The sequence below is a fragment of the Taurulus bubalis genome (assembly GCF_910589615.1).
Source record: "Taurulus bubalis genome assembly, chromosome: 3".
Lineage (NCBI taxonomy): Eukaryota > Metazoa > Chordata > Actinopteri > Perciformes > Cottidae > Taurulus > Taurulus bubalis.
Window position 1 is genome coordinate 39,755,757 of NC_136591.1, and position 18,712 is coordinate 39,774,468.

The 18,712-nt window shown below is 50.9% G+C and overlaps 1 protein-coding gene across 1 annotated transcript; it reads right to left on the bottom strand.

Moving 5' to 3' along the window:
* Positions 1-1,656: 1,656 nt before the first annotated feature.
* LOC306734488 (uncharacterized protein) lies at positions 1,657-8,144 on the bottom strand. Its single transcript, XM_079215845.1, has 10 exons — positions 8,056-8,144; positions 6,843-7,533; positions 6,687-6,758; positions 6,386-6,600; positions 5,974-6,010; positions 5,795-5,884; positions 4,458-5,559; positions 3,228-4,242; positions 3,026-3,137; positions 1,657-2,837 (listed from the first exon to the last, which is right to left on the bottom strand). The coding sequence occupies exons 2-10, from the start codon at positions 7,528-7,530 to the stop codon at positions 1,783-1,785; spliced, it is 4,386 nt and encodes a 1,461-aa protein (XP_079071971.1). The 5' UTR covers positions 7,531-7,533; positions 8,056-8,144; the 3' UTR covers positions 1,657-1,782.
* Between the last annotated feature and the right edge of the window lie 10,568 nt (positions 8,145-18,712).

Sequence of the window (18,712 nt, forward strand, 5' to 3'; positions counted from 1 at the left end):
TGCACATTCTGACTGCAGTCTCTTCACCGCTTCACTTGCCTTTTGCTGACTAACAAATCCATTCTTTTTAAATCTGGGATCTAACAGAGTTGCCAGAGTCATCACACTGAGAGATTCTATGCCGCAAATAGCGTCAGTTAGCCGCTTCCTCAGGTTTTCAGCCAGTTGCTGAGCAGCTGTTTGTGTCACTGTTGTGGCCTGACGTTGAAGCTCAATGTGGAGCATTATCTCATCATGGGAATGACCTTTGACCCAGAGACCCTTTTTTCCTCAGACAGTTCTCTTGTAGCTTGGTCAAAAGGAACAAGAACCCTGAGCATCTCTTCAATGATCTGACATTCTTCTGGAGTCAGTGGAGTGATGTCAGGTTTTAATGAGGCCAGTGACACCCAGACTGCCTCCTTCTGCTCAGTCATTCTTTCAAACATTTGGTAGGTACTGTTCCATCGTGTTGGCACCTCGTTTATTCATTTATGGCCCGGTGTTCCCAGCTGTTGCTGTATTTGAGTGAGCTTCTCTTTAGCAGTCACGCTCGATCGAAAGTATGTCACAATGTGTCGTGTTTTGTTGCGTATTTCAGTTATTGTTGGGATTTGATCGCATGATTTTCTCACAATTAAATTCAGGGAATGGGCTATACAAATGGTATGCCGTATTTGCAGCATTCGAGCACATGCAGTCATGTTTGCTGCTGCATCAGTGACAAGACACCTGACCTTTCCTGCTATGCCCCACTCCTCCATGAGGCTCCTTTTAACCGTGGCAATGTTTTCTGCAGTGTGTTTCTGAGGAAAATGCTGCACTGCCAAGACTGATGAATGGAGTTCATGGCTTTCTTTGTCCACATAGTGGCCAGTAACAGCTAGATATGCCTCCATATTCATGGACGTCCACATACCAGCTGTTAAAGTAACAGCAACAGCACTCTGGAGGTCCTTTTTGGTTTTCTCCTTTTCCTCCTCATATCTCTGGCTCACCAAGTCCTTGATGGTCTGAAAATAACCATACAAATACTGTTACACCACTAAAATATAGTTATATAGTTAGTACAAACATATAATTAAAATTCTTAAACATACCTTCCTGCTGGGTCGAGCATGCGAGGGTACAATAAGCTTCAGGAGCTCCCTGAATCCCTCATTTTCAACAAAGCTGAGTGGCTGACAGTCTTTGATGATCATATTGACCACTGCCTCATCCACTGCTTGCTTGTTAGGAACTGCAAGCCAAAAGGAACTATTTTGTCAAAAGCTTAATAAAAGGACTGTAATTCTTACAAACAATATCAAATAGACATAAGACGACATGGTGGTGTAGTGGTTAGCACTGTTGCCTCACAGCAAGAGGCCAGCCGCGTATAGCCATAGAGGACTTTCCAGACGGTACACAAAGTCAGCGGTTTGACTCCCACCTCACCCAAATAAATTGTCAGCTCCAGAATGTGAGCAGAACACAAAACAAATAATCAAGCTTTTATCATTTATTGTGATGTAATTATGCAAATAAGATATTAATCTCCAAAGATCATGCTGCAGATGTACTTATAAGGCACAACAGATGTTTATTTTACACATCTGTGCACGTGTGCAGCTGATCATATCTAAATGTTTGATTATTTAATGTTCTGTGCATTGAAGACAGTCAAAGTGATGATTTCAAGATATTTTATTGTAAAACACAGCTGAATTCTAAAATGCACAGTCTCACAACACAGTCTCAGTACTTGTATGTACAATGACAAAGAATCTGAATGTGAACAACACAGTCTGTGCAGTAATGATGTCACTTCTTCTTCTCTCTGATCCACCTGTCCCTCTCAGCCTCATAGAAAGCAGATGCTGTGAAGTCCTTCCAGGTCATCTCCTCCACCATGCCCTGGTCCTGGTACAGGGAGAACACTCTGGAGGGGCAGTAGATGTACTTCCCCTTCTCCCCAGGGAAGCTGCTGTGTATGTGAGGGCTGCTGGGGCCCTGCTTCAGCGGCCGGTGGCAGAACCGGCACAGGCGACCTGTCGGCAGCTCCACCGCTGACGTCCTCTTCTTCCTCTCCTCTGACACCTTCCTCCACTCGGCCCCCCTCTGCTTTGAGGCCTCCAGCTCCCGCTCAAAGAAAGGAGACGCTGCAAAGTTCTCAAAGGACATGCGGGGGTCTTTGAGGCCTTCGCCTGCGTAGGCCTCAAAGACCTTGGTGGAGCAGTAGAAATACTTTACAGTTTTAGATTGATAGAAGAAATGAACAGAGGAACCATCAGCAAGATAACGCGACTTTGGCTGACCGCAGGCTAAACAGTTCCTCGTCATCTTCTTCTTCTTCTTCTGCTGTTGTTGCTGTTGCTGCTGCTGCTTCTCTAGGATCTCCGTCACCAGCTTCTCCACTGCATCCCGGCTCAGTGACTCCTCCTGGGGAGCAGCCACAGGTGGAGGGTTGAGGGTGGCAGCAGGCAGGGTTGTGACCGGCACACTGACCGTCTGGCTGCCGGAGGTCAAACTCTGCCACAGCTGCTGAGTCTCCAGCACCTTCTCTGGGCTGGTGTTGAGAGAGGAGCTGGTGTTTTGTTTTTTTTTGGCCAGATGCTTCACATATCTGGAGATATGTTGGCATGTGGTGGGGTGGATTAAAGTGTTTGGGTCAGTGCACGACCTCTGGACCATGGCAGCGTAGTCATCATCCACCTGCTTCAGCATGCGTGGAGCTCCGTGGTGCTTAATCAGAAGCTCGTTGATGGCAGCTCTCATGGCTCCTGTCCACCGGCTGTGGTCCAGGACTTGGACGATGCCGCCGGTTTTGATGGATCCGGTGCGAGTGGCTCGAGGAGAGGAGGATACGGGCAGCGGTGCTGTAAATAAATACAATGTTTAAAGCACATGTTTATTATAATGTCTATTGTTAGAATACAATTATATGGCGATATGTTTTTTATATGTTCATGATTATTGTTAATAAACAACATATTAAGACGATTGTCTTGATATTATGTCCGCTGCTGGTTCTAACTGTCTATATGAGAGGTCATCTGAAAGCTACCTGTGGCAGACGACGACATCAAGGGCGGCTGGAACTTGGCCTCAGACCCCTGCTGGAAAGACAGGATGCGCACAGCTGCAAGTGGAGGCTCCTTGACAGTGAGACTGGTCTCCTGAAATAAAGCATCACATGGAGATGACAATAGTTATTGACAATCTGATAATAGTTATTGATAATTGACCGGGGGATTCATCTGGATTACCTGACAGCCTGTGGCATCTGCAGCTTGAGGGAAATTATCCGTCTCCATGGCGACAGCAGCTGCCATGTTTGGCTGTGACTTGTGCTTCTCCCAGTCCAGAGGAACAGGACGACAGCCGGGCTCCACATAGTCAAGTCCAAACCTTTCCCCTGTGTCTCTGTCGGTGATCTGCAGAGCTGGATATTTTGCCTTTGCCGTCACCTTCGAAGACAAAATGTTGAGCTCTGCTATCAACGCGGGGTCGAACACACCAGGCAGCTTCAGGTCCACCAGCCTCTGGAAGTTCCAGCGCACCACTCCCGTCATGGCCTGGGCCTGAAATAGTTCGCAGGACACCCGGTTCCCAGTCACCCACTGGGCTTGGTGGGAGTGGAAGCCCTCCTGCTGAGAGGTGCCTCTCACAGGGATCCAGATGGGTACAGCAGCTCCCTCGCCCTTTGTGTGATTTAACTGCAAGGTGCCACCAAACCTATAGAGGGTTCCCTCCCCCACCTCCCCCGGGTCGCTCAGGCAGCCTCTCAGGATGTGCACACGCTGAATCCTCCACATGTTCAGCATGGAGGACTTGAAGAGGAGCAGATCGTTGGCATCTTTTGCGAGGTGGAAGTGATGCAGGACGTCTTCTACCCTCTGCAGCAGCTCTCTGGGCTGTGGCACCTTTGTCCTGCAGTGCTCTCTGGTGTGCTGCTTGGTGGGATTAGCAGGAGAGATACCACAGAAGGTGTACGCCTCCCTGAGCCTCTGGAGATCTCCCTGGTCCACAACAAGGAAGGCTGCAGAGAGGAACTGGCAAAAAGAGCTGTAGAGCGAGTGATGCTCTGAGACACACTCTCTGGTTAAGCGCCGCATGCAGTGAAACAAATCCAACTTGATGGTGATGTCAGTGTTGAATTTGGTCCTTGAGGCGCTGTTGTTAGCCAGGTTTCCAGACGTGGCCTCTGAGGTCCTCCAGCAGTCCCATGAAAGCTGCTCCTGAGCTCCTGGGTGCAGGACCCTGAAGGCAGCACAGCAGTCCCTAAAACATGGGAAATAAATTCACAGCCTAAGTACAAACTCAGCCTCAATATGTTTTACAGTATAAAATAATCAACCTGAAGTTTTCCATGTTTATATCTTTTCAGTCAGAAAACACTTTAAACTGAATAAAAAAATAAAAAAGACAACAAAACTATATAACGTCCAAGTCAAAAACAAAAAATGAAGTTTTCAATCTAAACTGGTTCTTCATACCTGTCCACCCACTGGTAGCCGGCCTTCTCCACTCCAGCTGCAGTGTAGCGCTGAGACAGACCCTCATACATGGGATGAAGGGACCGGTCGCACTCTGACTGCAGCATCACCCAGCTCAGGATCATCCAGTTCTCGTTCATGATGGCGTATGAAGACACGGTGCCGGACGACAGCACCACCTTCCTCGCCACCTTGCGGGTGTGGTCGGACCTCAGTGTCTGTCCGAAGGTGCCCTGTAGCAGCAGAGTGAGGTGCTGATGCTGCCGCCGGTACTCACGAACCAGACAATGCACCAGGTAGTGTGAAGATATGGACACTCCACACCAGCCGTCAGCGTCAGAGTATCCACCGAATGGCTCTGGAGCGTCGGCCTGTCTGAGGAGCCCGGTGATGGTTCTCTGGCCGTAGACTCCGGCCTCAGCGTCCCTGACGTTCTGCACACTCAGCAGGTAGGCCAGGTGAGCCCTCTCATATTTCAGATGCAGCGTCTCTGTCAGCTGCTCGGACATGTCTTCTGGTGATCTGCCGCTGCGCCTCATCTCGTCCATCACTGACTTGCAGACGGCCTTTTTGTGCGTCAGGAACGCCGGCACCATGTTGCGGAAGCGCTGCGGGAGCTTCTCCAGCCACTGAGGCTTGTCCGCATGCCAGTACTTCTCACACCCCCTGCAGGTGAGCCGGGAGGCTAAAATGTAGTACTGACAGCCGGTGCCAATAATGACCCTCGGCCTTCCAATGCCGGACGATGCTACGTGAGGGTTGGGACAACCGTAAAGACAAGGCAGGTCGTAATTGTTCCTCGCCCTCTCCATGAGCGCGTGCTCCGGCTTCCAGATGAAAAAAGGGTGAAGCTGAAAGTACTTTGGTGACGGCAGCTCGGAGACGGCGTCTATGAGCTCGGGTTGAGGTGGATGACGCCACAGGGACAGCATGTTCATTAGGTGACGTACTGGACGTGAACCCGGCCACAGCCCCAACGCCTCTAGCTCCGCCTTCATCCACAGCCTCTGCTGCTGAGAGCACTTCCACTGAGCAACGTCATGATCATGAGCAGGGACGGAGGATGCAAGCTGGTGTGGAGCATCGACAGAGACGGCAGGAGCTGCACATGGAAGAAATGTAAAACCAAATACAACATTACATGTACAATAAGAGAATATACACTGAAGTGCTGGATGGTCTGGCTTAACACAGAGAACGATATGGCAGTGACTGAAGGGGAAATAGGTGAGTGGGCCGGTGAGAGTGATAGAGCTGACAAGGTAATACAGAAGGGAGTGAGTGCAGCAGGGTGGGCAGGAGAACATGCACGCTGAACTGTGACAAGGACTACATACTTTGCATCAACACATTGGGTTCCTGATCTGCTATCACGAGCTGAGGGCCGATGGCGAGCAGCTGAGGAGGGACCGGCAGCACAGCCTTCACTGTGGATTCAAAGAACAGCAAAGAAACGACACACAGTTAGAACGACTTCCAGGACGGTGGAACGTGAGGAGGAGAGTAAGATGATTACCTTTTACTGGAGCTTTAGCCACAAGGGGCTCATCTGGCTCAGCAGGTCTGGAAACAGTCACGGTAGCCGGCGACTTAGTCCTGTGTGCTGTAAAAACAACTCTGCGTCATTTTCTTCACACAAAGTGTGTGTTCAGTGTGTGTGTTCAGTGTGTCTTTACCTGTTGCTTCTGCACACTGAAAATGTCCTTTACTTTAATTGCAAGTAGCGATTTTGTTTATTTAACGAAAACCAATGTATTTGTGTTTGTAAACAGGTAAAGCACAGAAACTATATCAATATATAGTATAAACACAACCTGTCAATAAAAGATGTGGCATGTTAGCCTACATATGTATATGTAGGCTAACATGCCACATCCTGGAATGATAATAAAAAGTATGCAAAAAAAAAAAAAAAGGAAAACACTTACCATCATCGGTGACATGTTAAATCCTTCAGTTAGTAGGAGAGTAAGAGAACACAGGCATGAGAACAGGCCTGAACACGGCCAAAACAACAAACTATTTGAGAGAGAACAGTAATGGGAGGGGAATTCTGGTGAACACAGAATCCTCCTCCACACTGATTGATTGAAACCTGTTGGTGAAGATACAGCCGGGGTCCTGGAGACGGCTGCTGGTGGCCCTGAAAGCACAGGCGATGACATTAGATTGTTACATGTACAGTACCATGTGTATGAAAGCTCTGTTTGTTAAAGTAGATCCACTTACTTAGTTCAGTGTGGAATTTGGACGGAGACAGATTCAGCATCTCTCTCTCCAGCTGCTCGTCCTCCTCAATTACTACGAGATGAAACATTAACATGAGGTGTGTTTGGACACTGAATGTTCACAACAAACTGTGTTTGCATGCTTTTGTGAGCTGACCTAGCGTTGTAGGCGCTGAAGTAGCTGCAGGTGGTGGACAGGACTCAGCCCTCTGCTGCTTGAGGATGTACTGCTGCAGGTTGTACATCCTGCTGTTTCTGATGCACTTCACTCTTGAAACGAAGGCCGCATAGCCATCAGCCCTGCTCTCCCAGATCTGCCCCCAGGTGTTCTTGGCCCTGGCTCCAAAGCCGACAGTAGTGTCACCCTCTGTTGCCGCTGGTGAAGCAGGCTTCCTGGAGACGAGGTACTCCCTCAGGTCCTCCACCTCCTGGAAGCTCCTGGCATAATCCAGAAAGGACAGCAGGCTGTCCTTACTGTGTCCTTGAGGGTTGAATGTACCGTCTCTCTCCTCCTCTTCTACCTTCTTCATTAGGTAAATGGTGTAGCCAATGTCGTTTTCAAGGAGCCACCTGAATAACTTCCCCTTGTACTTTCCAAATTGCAGCACATACTCCCCCATCACCTCCTGTCTGTCTGACACATCCCCTCCACGCTGGAGGACCAGAGAGAGAGCATTGGTCCTCACAAGGTCCGGTCTCTGAGCACAAGACTTGTCCTGGAGCGATGGGTCTGTTTTAATCTTCATGGCCTCATCAGAAGGGTCCTGTCGCAGATGGCCCGATGGACCCGTTCTGAACAACACCGCCTTCCTTCCTGGGAAGAAGTTGATGGTCTTCTTCATCATCTCCTGCACAGCAAAACACAATGCACTTCATAGACAGAGTCCCTCACGGTAACGGTGATCAGCATGTGTAATAACTAGGTAACAGCATGTGTTATGACAGACAGGCAGGCACACAGTCAGATAGACATGCAGGCACACAGGCAGATAGACAGGCAGACAGGCAGCATCATTATTCTGTTGGTCACAGTTGTATTTACCTATTCAAAAGAATATGATTCATGAAGATTCAAATTACTACTGTTAATGCTGACAACGTTACACACACAACAATATACATGCATACATCACCTCACACACACACACACACACACACACACACACACACACACACACACACACACACACACAATAACGTTACATGCATACGTCCCGTTACACGTCACCTTAATGTACTGACGTGACGTTGCTAGCATCAAACAGAGCTATAACCAATGCTAAACAACAACACTAAGTAAACTACAGAAACAGTTGACCCACAAATACAACTCAGAACCGTTCATGAAGACCTTGGAAGAAGAGCCGTACTTATGTTTGACTGTTTGTCCGGAGAACAAGCCGTGAAAAGACGCCGTGAGGTACAGGTTGTTTATCTACTGTAGTCTGCTCGCTGCTGCTGGACGTCTGTCTCAGGGGGAAACGGAGTTTCTTTCCCTCTAATCCAAGGGAGGAAACAGCGCCCCCAAAATCTCACTTGTGGCCAAAAATATATGACACTTGTAGTGATAAGGACTACCATAGAGAATGAATGGTAAAAGTTAAGGAAGTTAAGTCTTACTATATTCGGCTCCCGAAAATAAGGGTTGGAGGTTCGATACCAGGCCTGGAGCCTGTCGTTTTGCATGCATGTTTTTTTTTTGCACAATTTTTAGAGAGAATTTTAACATACCTGGGGTACTCTCACGAGTATCTGCCAATTCTTCATTGCCATGCCGAGCTCTATAATGCCTCAGCATTGATGAAGTGCTCTTATTGATATAAGATAGCTCTGTGGAGCAGAGCCGACACTTCACCTACAATAACATAAAAAGTTAATTTATCTGAAAACAATTCAAACCTCTTACCAGAACATTGCATTCACTTGTTAAACAAAATAGACACCCTATCTCATGATTACGAGATCAGGATCTCAAAATTACATGATGACATGAATAAAGCAACTGTAAGGCTCTTTAACTGACTATCATATGAATCACAGGTCATTCACTTGATAAACTGATTAAGTGATTGCAATGCGCCACCGTAAAAAATAGTATATAAAGGAGAAAAAGATTTACCTTGTTTGGCGTCACGACGCAGCAGTCCAGGAGCAGGCTATGACGGCGATGACCGCCCAGATGCTACAACTGACGACGGCCCTGACCCAGCTGGTAGCCGCTGCGCCGTCTCCTGCCTCTCCACGTCCGGCCTCTCCACCTCCGGTCTCACCGGCGCCTGTGCCAACACACGAGCCTCGTGTGGGTACCCCGGAGCGCTACGCTGGAGAACCTGAGGGCTGCAACCCATACATCACAAACTGCTCCATCCTGTTCTCTCTGCAGCCCCACACCTTCGCCTCGGAGGAGGCTAAGGTAGCCTTCACCATCAACCACCTGACTGACAGAGCGCGACTGTGGGGTACCGCTGAATGGGAGAGACGCACGCCGGCCTGCTCTTCGTTCCTGTTTTCGGCAGAGCTTCGCAAGGTTTTCGGGGCAGTTTCCAAGGGCCCAGATCCAAGCGGGGGACTAGCGGAGCTGCGTCAGGGAGACCGGACTGTGGTAGATTATGCCTTGGAGTTTCGAACAAGAGCACGCCTTAGCGACTGGAACGAGGCAGCACAGTGCGAGGTGTTCTTGACTGGGCTAGCGGAGTATGTTAAAGATGAACTGATCTCTTTTGATTTGCCTGCCAGTTTAAATGGCTTAATAGAATTGACTTCCCGAGTGGACAGACGCATCCAGGCAAGGCGACAGGAGCGACGCAAGGGGGAGACAGATCGCCGCGCTTTCAACCAGCGTCGAGCTCCTCCGGCAGCCACCAGCTTCACCTTGGCCTCTCAACCAGTGGAGGTTGAGCCCATGGAGGTAGGGCGCACCAGTCTCACCCGCGAGGAGCGGGAGCGCCATCGCCGGGGAGGTCTTTGCCTCTACTGTGGCCAGGCTGGTCACTTTGTATCCCGGTGCCCAGTAAAAGACATGGCTCGCCCGTAACAGGGGAGGTACTGGTGAGCCGAACCACAAGACTCTCTCCCAACCAAAGACCCCTTTTCCACGCTCAGCTGCTACTCGTGAACGGATCACAGACCCTAGCTACGTTCATTGACTCTGGTGCTGATGACAGCTTCATTGACGAGGACCTAGTCCGTCAGCTGGGTATCGAGCGGGCACCGCTGCCATGCCCTGTTCCTGCTAACGCTCTGGACGGCCACCTACTGGGGACAGTGACTCACCAGATCGAACCAGTTCGTATGCTCCTGTCGGGTAACCACCTGGAGACCATTCGGTTTCTTATCCTGTGGTCACCCCAGCATCCACTAATCCTGGGACACCCCTGGCTCCGTCGCCATAACCCCCACATCGACTGGGCCACAGGGGCCATCAGGGAGTGGAGTGCATCATGCCATCTGATCTGCCTGAAACAAGCTGCTGCAGTTCCGCAGTCAGCTTGCCCCAGCTCTGCGTCGGATCTGTCAGGAGTGCCTACGGAGTACCATGACTTTCGGGAGGTATTCAGTAAGGTCAAGGCCACATCCCTGCCCCCACATCGTCCCTACGACTGCTGCATTAACCTGCAACCAGGCACCACCCCCCCCCAGGGGCCGTCTCTACTCCTTATCGGCACCTGAGAGAGAGGCCATGGAGGCGTACATCAGTTCCTCCCTAGCTGCTGGGATCATCCGTCCCTCTTCTTCACCTGCAGGTGCGGGGTTCTTCTTCGTAGGGAAGAAGGACAAGTCACTTAGGCTATGCATTGACTACAGGGGCCTCAATGACATTACCATCAAGAACCGCTACCCACTCCCACTCATCTCTTCTGCCTTTGAGTTGCTGCGAGGGGCTACCATCTTCACCAAGTTAGACCTACGTAACGCCTATCATTTGGTCCGGATCCGAGAGGGGGACGAGTGGAAGACAGCTTTCAACACCCCCACTGGACATTATAAGTACCTGGTGATGCCCTTCGGTCTGACTAATGCCCCAGCCGTCTTCCAGGCACTGGTGAACGATGTGCTGAGAGACATGCTGAACAAGCAGGTATTTGTCTACCTTGATGACATTCTCATTTTCTCGAGGTCCCGAGAGGAGCACATCCACCATGTTCAATCGGTCCTCCAACGCCTTCTGAGGAATTCCCTGTTTGTGAAGGCAGAGAAGTGCGAGTTTCATGCCTCTTCTGTCTCCTTTCTGGGCTACATCGTGGGACAGGGGATCGTGCAGATGGACCCTGCCAAGGTGTCAGCGGTGACGTCCTGGCCCATCCCTGACTCGCGTAAGCAGCTGCAACGATTCCTGGGATTCGCCAATTTCTATCGGCGGTTTATCCGCAGCTATAGCACCGTGGCTGCCCCACTCACGGCACTTACCTCATCTAGAGTGCAGTTTCGGTGGTCACCTTCGGCTGAGGAGGCCTTCCAGAACCTGAAGGCCCGGTTTACGTCGGCTCCCATCCTGCAAGTCCCCGACCCAGAGAGACAGTTTGTGGTGGAGGTGGACGCCTCCGATGTAGGGGTGGGGGCCATCCTGTCCCAGCGGTCTGCCAGCGACCAGAAGCTCCACCCGTGCGCCTTCTTTTCCAGGCGGCTCTCACCGGCAGAGAGCAACTATGACGTGGGGAACCGAGAGCTGCTTACCGTTAAGCTGGCCCTTGAGGAGTGGCGTCACTGGCTTGAGGGGACCAGTCTGCCATTTCTGTGTTGGACTGATCACAAGAACCTTGAGTACATTCAGTCCGCTAGGAGACTGAACTCTCGGCAAGCCAGATGGTTGTGGTACTGTTCAATGTTACTCATGACAGCTCTAGGTTGGGAGGCCAGAGACCAATAAGAGGAGGGAGTCAATGTGTGGGGCGGGGTTGAGACACGGGGTGAGCTCGGAATAAACATGTTGGCTTTACTACACAGTCTGTCTCACGCACGTTATTAAGAGAACCCGACATGGTGTCAGAAGTGCTGTGTAGCTAAAGCAGGATATGTACAAGTTGTACTACTGTAGGGACGTAGGCAAAAGTTCGGAAGAAGTGTTCGGTGAAGTTAGATGAGTAATAACGAGCAGGACGGGGAAGTAGCTACCGTTAGCATGGCGGCTAACGCTCCCGGCGCTACGTTTAACATCCAGCCGCCGGAGCCCTTCGATTTTTCCAAACCGAACGACTGGACGAAATGGATTCGGAGATTTGAGAGATTCCGTCAGGCAAGCAACCTGTTTGCAAGCTCCGAAGACAACCAGGTGAATACCTTGATATACTGCATGGGAGACGACGCAGATGACGTCTTGAGAGGCTTAAAACTAAGCGCTACAGACCAGCATGTATACACAAAAGTGAGAGACGGATTGGAGTCGTTCTTCATTGTTAGAAAGAACATTGTGTATGAGCGTGCGCGCTTTAACATGCGCAAACAGGAGGCAAATGAAACAGTTGACGGTTTTGTAACTGCCTTACATGCATTAGCAGAGCACTGCAATTATGGGACATTGCATGACGAACTAATCAGAGATAGGATTGTAGTGGGACTGGCTGATGCAAGGCTCTCCGAACGCATGCAGATGGAGAAGGATTTAAACCTGGAAAAAGCCATTAATATGGCAAGACAATCAGAGGAGATAAAAAAACAACAAAACACATTGAGGAGTGATGCCAGTAGTGTAGGGCAGATGGATGCAGCCACTGTGGACAGAGTGTTCGAAGGCAGGAAGCTAAAAGAGAAGCCCAGGTTTAACAGATACAAAAGTGATGGAGCAAAGCCACACTTCGGCAGCCAGAGTAAACAGCCACATAGTTCCCAGTGCTACAAATGTGGTGGCTCACCTCACCCTAGACATGAGTGCCCTGCCAACGATGCAAAATGTTGTTCATGTGGGAAAAAAGGTCACTTTCAGCGTGTCTGTCGTGCAGGCGGAAATGTGGACGGTATTGAGACGGAAGAGGAGGATGAAAGTTTCTTCCTGGGTTCTGTGACGTCCGACAAAGCTGCATGGACCGTTAACATAGGAATAATGAACACCACAATCAGGTTCAAACTCGACACCGGAGCGGATGTCACTGCTGTCGCACAGACTGATATGAACCGCATATTTTCCGGTACGCAGCAGCCTGTTCTCCAGAAAGCAGAGAGACCTTTGCTTGGTCCGGGACGGATGCCGCTGGATGTGTCAGGGTTCGCCAGTATGCAGCTGAGAAGTGGAGTCAAACAGTCCATGCAGAAGGTTTATGTGGTTAAAAATCTGAGTACGCCTTTGCTTGGATTTCCAGCCATTACAGCCCTTGGCCTGCTCAAACGTGTTGACGGCATAGATGTGGACACTCTCAAGTCGACGTACCCTAGACTGTGCAGTGGGCTAGGTGAGGTGAAACGGGCATATCACATAAAACTTAAACCAAATGCTGTGCCTTTCTCTCTGAAAACCCCTAGGAGAATTCTCCTGCCGCTGGTGGGGAAAGTCAAGGAAGAGCTCCAGCGAATGGAGAAGCTGGGCGTCATCAGCCGTGTGGAGGAGCCAACAGACTGGTGTGCCGGAATCGTGGTCGTACCAAAGAAAAACAGTACACGACTGAGACTGTGTGTGGATTATACTGGCTTGAATGGGTATGTGTGCCGTGAAAAGTACATTCTGCCGTCTGTGGATCAGTCCCTTGGAATGCTAGCCGGAGCAAAGGTGTTCAGTAAATTGGATGCTAACATGGGGTTCTGGCAGATCCCCTTAGCAGAAGAGTCAGTCATGTACACCACATTCATAACACCCTTCGGGCGGTTCCATTTTAACCGCCTTCCCTTCGGCATCAACTCGGCACCTGAACACTTTCAGTGCATGATGGCGGAAGTCATAGAGGGGTTGGAGGGTGTGGTCTGCCACATTGATGAGTTACTGGTGTGGGGGCGGGACCAAGACGAGCATGACACTCGACTCCATGCTGTGCTACAAAGAGTAGAGAAAGCAGGCATCACCCTGAATGTGGAAAAGTGTGACCTCTCCAAGACCGAGATGGCCTTTTTGGGCCACATCATCTCAGCCACGGGCATCCGGCCCGATCCGAAGAAGACGGAGGCTATCACGGAGATGAAGGAGCCCACAAATGTGAGTGAGATGAGGAGTTTTCTTGGCATGGTCAACCAGCTGGGGAAATTCATTCCTCAGCTGGCGGAAAAAGACAAAGCACTCCGCGACCTCCTCTCGAAAAAGAACTGCTGGGTGTGGGACACGGACCAGGTAATGGCGTTTAAGGAGCTGAAGGAGGCACTTACTTCTCCTCCAGTGCTGGCCATGTATGACCCAAACAGGGACACTAAAGTATCAGCCGATGCATCTTCGTATGGCTTGGGAGGCGTTATTCTCCAGAAGGTGAACGGTGAATGGAGTCCTGTGGCTTATGCATCGCGGTCACTTTCTCCAACGGAGCAACGCTATGCACAAGTGGAAAAGGAGGCTCTGGGCCTCATATGGGCCTGTGAACGGTTCCGGGATTACCTCCTGGGAAAGCATTTCGTCCTGGAGACCGACCATAAGCCTCTTCTCAGTCTTCTTGGAGCCCAAGCACTCGATCTTCTGCCGCCAAGAATCCAGCGCTTCAGAATGAGGCTCATGCGCTACTCATACACAATCATACATGTGCCAGGGAAGTCACTCTGGACAGCAGACACACTGTCACGCTCGCCTGTGAAAGCAAGCATGTCCCCAGATGAAAACGAACTGATGGAGAGCACAAACATATATGTGGACTGTATCATTGAAAATCTGCCTGCCAGCCCCTCATACATAGAAAATCTGAAAGAGCAGCTCAATGCTGACAATGTCTGCTCACGGGTCATGATGCTGTGCAGAGAAGGATGGCCAGCGCATGATAAACAGGAATCAGTGCTGAAAAACTACTGGCTAGAGCGAGCCACACTCACAGTGGAAGACGGGTTGCTCCTAAAAGACTCACGGCTGGTCATACCTGCAACGCTGCGGAACGATGTGCTGGCCAAGCTGCATGAAGGACACCAAGGTGTCGTGAAATGTAAAGCGCGCGCACGCCAGTCTGTATGGTGGCCGGGACTTGGTCAGCAGATAAATGACATGGTACTCAAATGCAGAACATGCATACAAGAGAGACACAATCACAATGAGCCGCTCATGCCCTCAGAGCACCCTGACCGACCATGGCAGAGGTTGGGGGCGGACCTCTTTGAACTGCTTGGTAAGACGTACTTACTTGTCGTCGACTACTTCTCGAGATATATTGAGATTGCTCTCTTATCCCACACCAGGTCCACCGACATCGTCACGCATCTAAAGGCAATCTTCGCTCGCCATGGCATCCCGGAGGTAATGATGTCAGATAACGGACCTCAGTTTTCTGGACAGGCCTTCGCCTTGTTTGCAGCTGCATACGGATTCAAACATGTCACCAGCAGCCCAAGGTTCCCGCAAAGCAACGGAGAAGCAGAACGGGCAGTCAAGACGGTGAAAAACCTTCTAAAGAAGGCAGATGATCCCTACCTGGCTCTACTCTCTTATAGAGCCACTCCTCTTCAGAATGGATACAGCCCGGCTCAGCTTCTCATGGGCCGACGTTTACGCACCACGGTGCCAGCTGTTCCCTCTCATCTGGACCCTGCACTGCCTGACAGCTGCGCACTGGCTCGGAAGGAAAAGGAGAAGAGGATGTCAGATGCTGCACATTACAACAGGCGCCACCGTGCAAAAATGCACAGTGTCTTGTCACCAGGAGAACATGTATGGGTCACCAACGCTAAGACGTCGGGAACTGTGATCCAGAAACACTCTACTCCTAGATCTTATTTGGTGGATGTACCTCAGGGGGTGGTGAGACGTAGCCGTCTGCATCTGATACCTCTACAGGAGCCTACACAAGAGAGGACATCACCACAGCAGCACACGTCAGAGCAGGCTTCCATGTCACCTGCTGCGACACCTCCAGTGTTACCTGCACAGTCTCCCACTCTCAGAACTAGGTCTGGGAGAGCCATCATTAAGCCCGATAGGCTTAACTTGTGAACAGATATGAAATGAAAGAAATCTTTGAAATATATGTTGAGTTATTGTTGTGTTATGGTGTCATGGTCATGGGAAGGCTTAGTTGAAGTTAATAAGGTTAGTTAAAACACGTGATGTTACGATGTGAGAATTCAGGGAACTGCAGTTGTTTAATTAATACACTTGTTTCATACTAGTTCCAATGCTCACCAAAATGCCTAACATTGTTTTCCTTACAGGGTTCGAATGGTCTGATGGGAACAACAGTTTATTCTTTGTTATCTTGAAAGGGAAGATGTGGTACTGTTCAATGTTACTCATGACAGCTCTAGGTTGGGAGGCCAGAGACCAATAAGAGGAGGGAGTCAATGTGTGGGGCGGGGTTGAGACACGGGGTGAGCTCGGAATAAACATGTTGGCTTTACTACACAGTCTGTCTCACGCACGTTATTAAGAGAACCCGACAATGGTCTCTGTTTTTTACCCGGTTTAACGTTTCCCTCTGTTACCGGCCCGGAACCCGTAACGTCAAGCCGGACGCCCTGTCACGTCAGTTTGTGGACAAGGGGGATTCCACCCCTTGCACTGACAAGATCCTGTCTGCCCCTGTTCTGGTTGCCTCTATCACCTGGGAGGTAGAGGAGCGAGTCAAGGCTGCCCTGGAGGCCCAGCCCGGGCCGAGCTCCTGTCCCCCTGACCGCCTGTTCGTTCCCCAGACCCTGAGGTCCGAGGTCCTCCAGTGGGCCCATAGCTCCAAGCTCACGTGCCATCCTGGGAGCCAGCGTACTAAGGATGCCTTGCAGCAGAGGTTCTGGTGGGCTACTCTGGAGAAGGATACCCGGGAATTTGTCAACGCCTGCCCTGTCTGCAACCGGCACAAACCTTCCCACCAGGCTCCCGCTGGTTTCCTGCAACCTCTGTCGGTGCCGCATCGGCCCTGGTCTCACATCTCCCTGGACTTTGTGACCGGTCTCCCGCTGTCCAACAAGCATACCACCATCCTAACGGTGGTAGATCGGTTCAGCAAGATGGCCCACTTTGTCTCCCTGCCCAAGCTCCCCTCGGCCAAGGAGACTGCTGAGCTGGTTCTGCTGCATGTCTTCCGGCTTCACGGGCTTCCCACGAATGTAGTCTCCGACCGGGGTCCTCAGTTCACGTCAGTCTTCTGGAGGGAGTTCTGCACGCTAATCGGGGCCACAGCCAGCCTGTCATTGGGATTCCACCCACAGTCTAATGGCCAGACGGAGCGCAAGAACCAGGAGATGGAGACAGCTCTACGGTGCTTGGTCTCCGAAACTCCAGCATCCTGGTCCCAGCAGCTCCTGTGGGTGGAGTATGCTCACAACACCTTGACCAGCTCTGCCACTGGAATGTCCCCGTTCCAGTGTGCCTACGGGTTTCAACCTCCATTGTTCTCGGCCTTGGAGAAGGAGGTTTCCTGCCCCTCGGTCCAGGCTTTCGTCCGCCGCTGCCACCGTACCTGGGCCAAGGCCAGAGTTGCGCTCCTCAGCTCAGCCAACCGGTACTCCGCAGCGGCCAACCGGCGCCGCTCCAAGGCTCCCACCTACCAGGTTGGTCAGAAGGTGTGGCTGTCGACCAGGGACCTACCCTTGCGAGTGGAGGCAAAGAAGTTGGCACCCAGGTTCATCGGACCATTCGAGGTCCTGAAGGTCATCAATCCTGCAGCGGTGAGGCTCAAGCTGCCCCGGGCCATGCGGGTCCATCCGTCATTCCACATCTCCAGAGTCAAGCCGGTTCGGGAGTGTCCACTGGTCCCTGCAGTACAGCCTCCACCGCCACCGCGGTTCATCGATGGAGGTCTTACCTACACGGTTCGTCGCTTACTTTGTTCCCGCCGTCGTGGGAGAGGGTTACAATACCTGGTAGACTGGGAGGGCTACGGCCCAGAGGAGAGATGCTGGGTCCCGGCCCGACACATTCTGGATGCCCCTCTCATAAGAGAGTTTCACTGCAGCCACCCTGACCAGCCCTCCAAGGGGCCTGTGCCCACGGGGGCTACCCAGCCGAACTCTGCTCCCTCTCTTCCGTCGGCAGAGTCAGACATCGAGGAGGAGCCGTCCTCCGACCAGGACAATTCACCCGCCGATGAGGAGAGGGCGGAGATGTCGGAGGAGTATTAGGCCTCCCTCAGATCCTCTTCGCCAGCGTGGCGATGGCTTTGGGACGTCAGGAGCCGTCCCTTAGAGGGGGGATTCTGTCACGGTTTAGCGCCACACTTTTCCTCAAGTTATTTTCATCCTGTCTGCCTGTCTGTATTCTAACTGTCCTGTCATTTCAGATCCTGCTGCACGCCCCCTTCATCAGTCACTCCCTCCTCGTCAGTCCTCATTTCTTGCACCTGGCCCATCCCTGTCTCACCTGTTGCACATCCCCTCATTAGTCTTCACTACTTAGGTCCCCTCACTTGCACTTGTCCCCTGCCAGATTGTTTTGTGTTTTTGAACCTAGCTCTCCAGCATTCCTTGTGTGTAATCTGTAGTGACCTGTTAAGTAAAAGAATCGTATTCCGTACCTCCGCCTTCCTGAGTTGTGCTTTTGGGTCCTTGGATTATCGGGCCGTTACAAACGGAAACTTTGTATCCGTTATAGAACTTCTCGGCAGATATGACCCTATATAACGAGATAGTGAAAGAGGTCCACGACGCAAAATTTTATTCGGTAATAATGGACACAACTCAAGACATTTCCAAAGTAAATCAACTCAGCCAGGTGCTGCGCTATGTAACAATTTCAAAAGATGAAAATGACACTCCGTTAGAGGTCAAAACACATGAAAGCTTCATGGGTTTCCATGCAGTGCATGATCAAAGCGCATCTGGTTTGGAGAAAGACATAGTTGGCCTTTTAGAGAAGAAGGGTATTTCTGTCAATAAATGTCGAGGACAGGGATATGATGGTGCAGCCACAATGAGTGGGGCGTACTCCGGGCTACAAAAACGCATCTCAGACAGAGAACGTAGCGCCATCTATATTCACTGCGCTTCTCA

Coding starts and splice junctions, on each gene's coding strand:
- LOC306734488 (XM_079215845.1), bottom strand. CDS start 7,530: ATGATGAAGAAGACCATCAACTTCTTCCCAGGAAGGAAGGCGGTGTTG. Junction 5,885..5,973: donor GGCTAAAGCTCCAGTAAAAG/GTAATCATCTTA, acceptor TTGAATCCACAG/TGAAGGCTGTGCTGCCGGTC. Junction 2,838..3,025: donor GATGTCGTCGTCTGCCACAG/GTAGCTTTCAGA, acceptor ATTTATTTACAG/CACCGCTGCCCGTATCCTCC.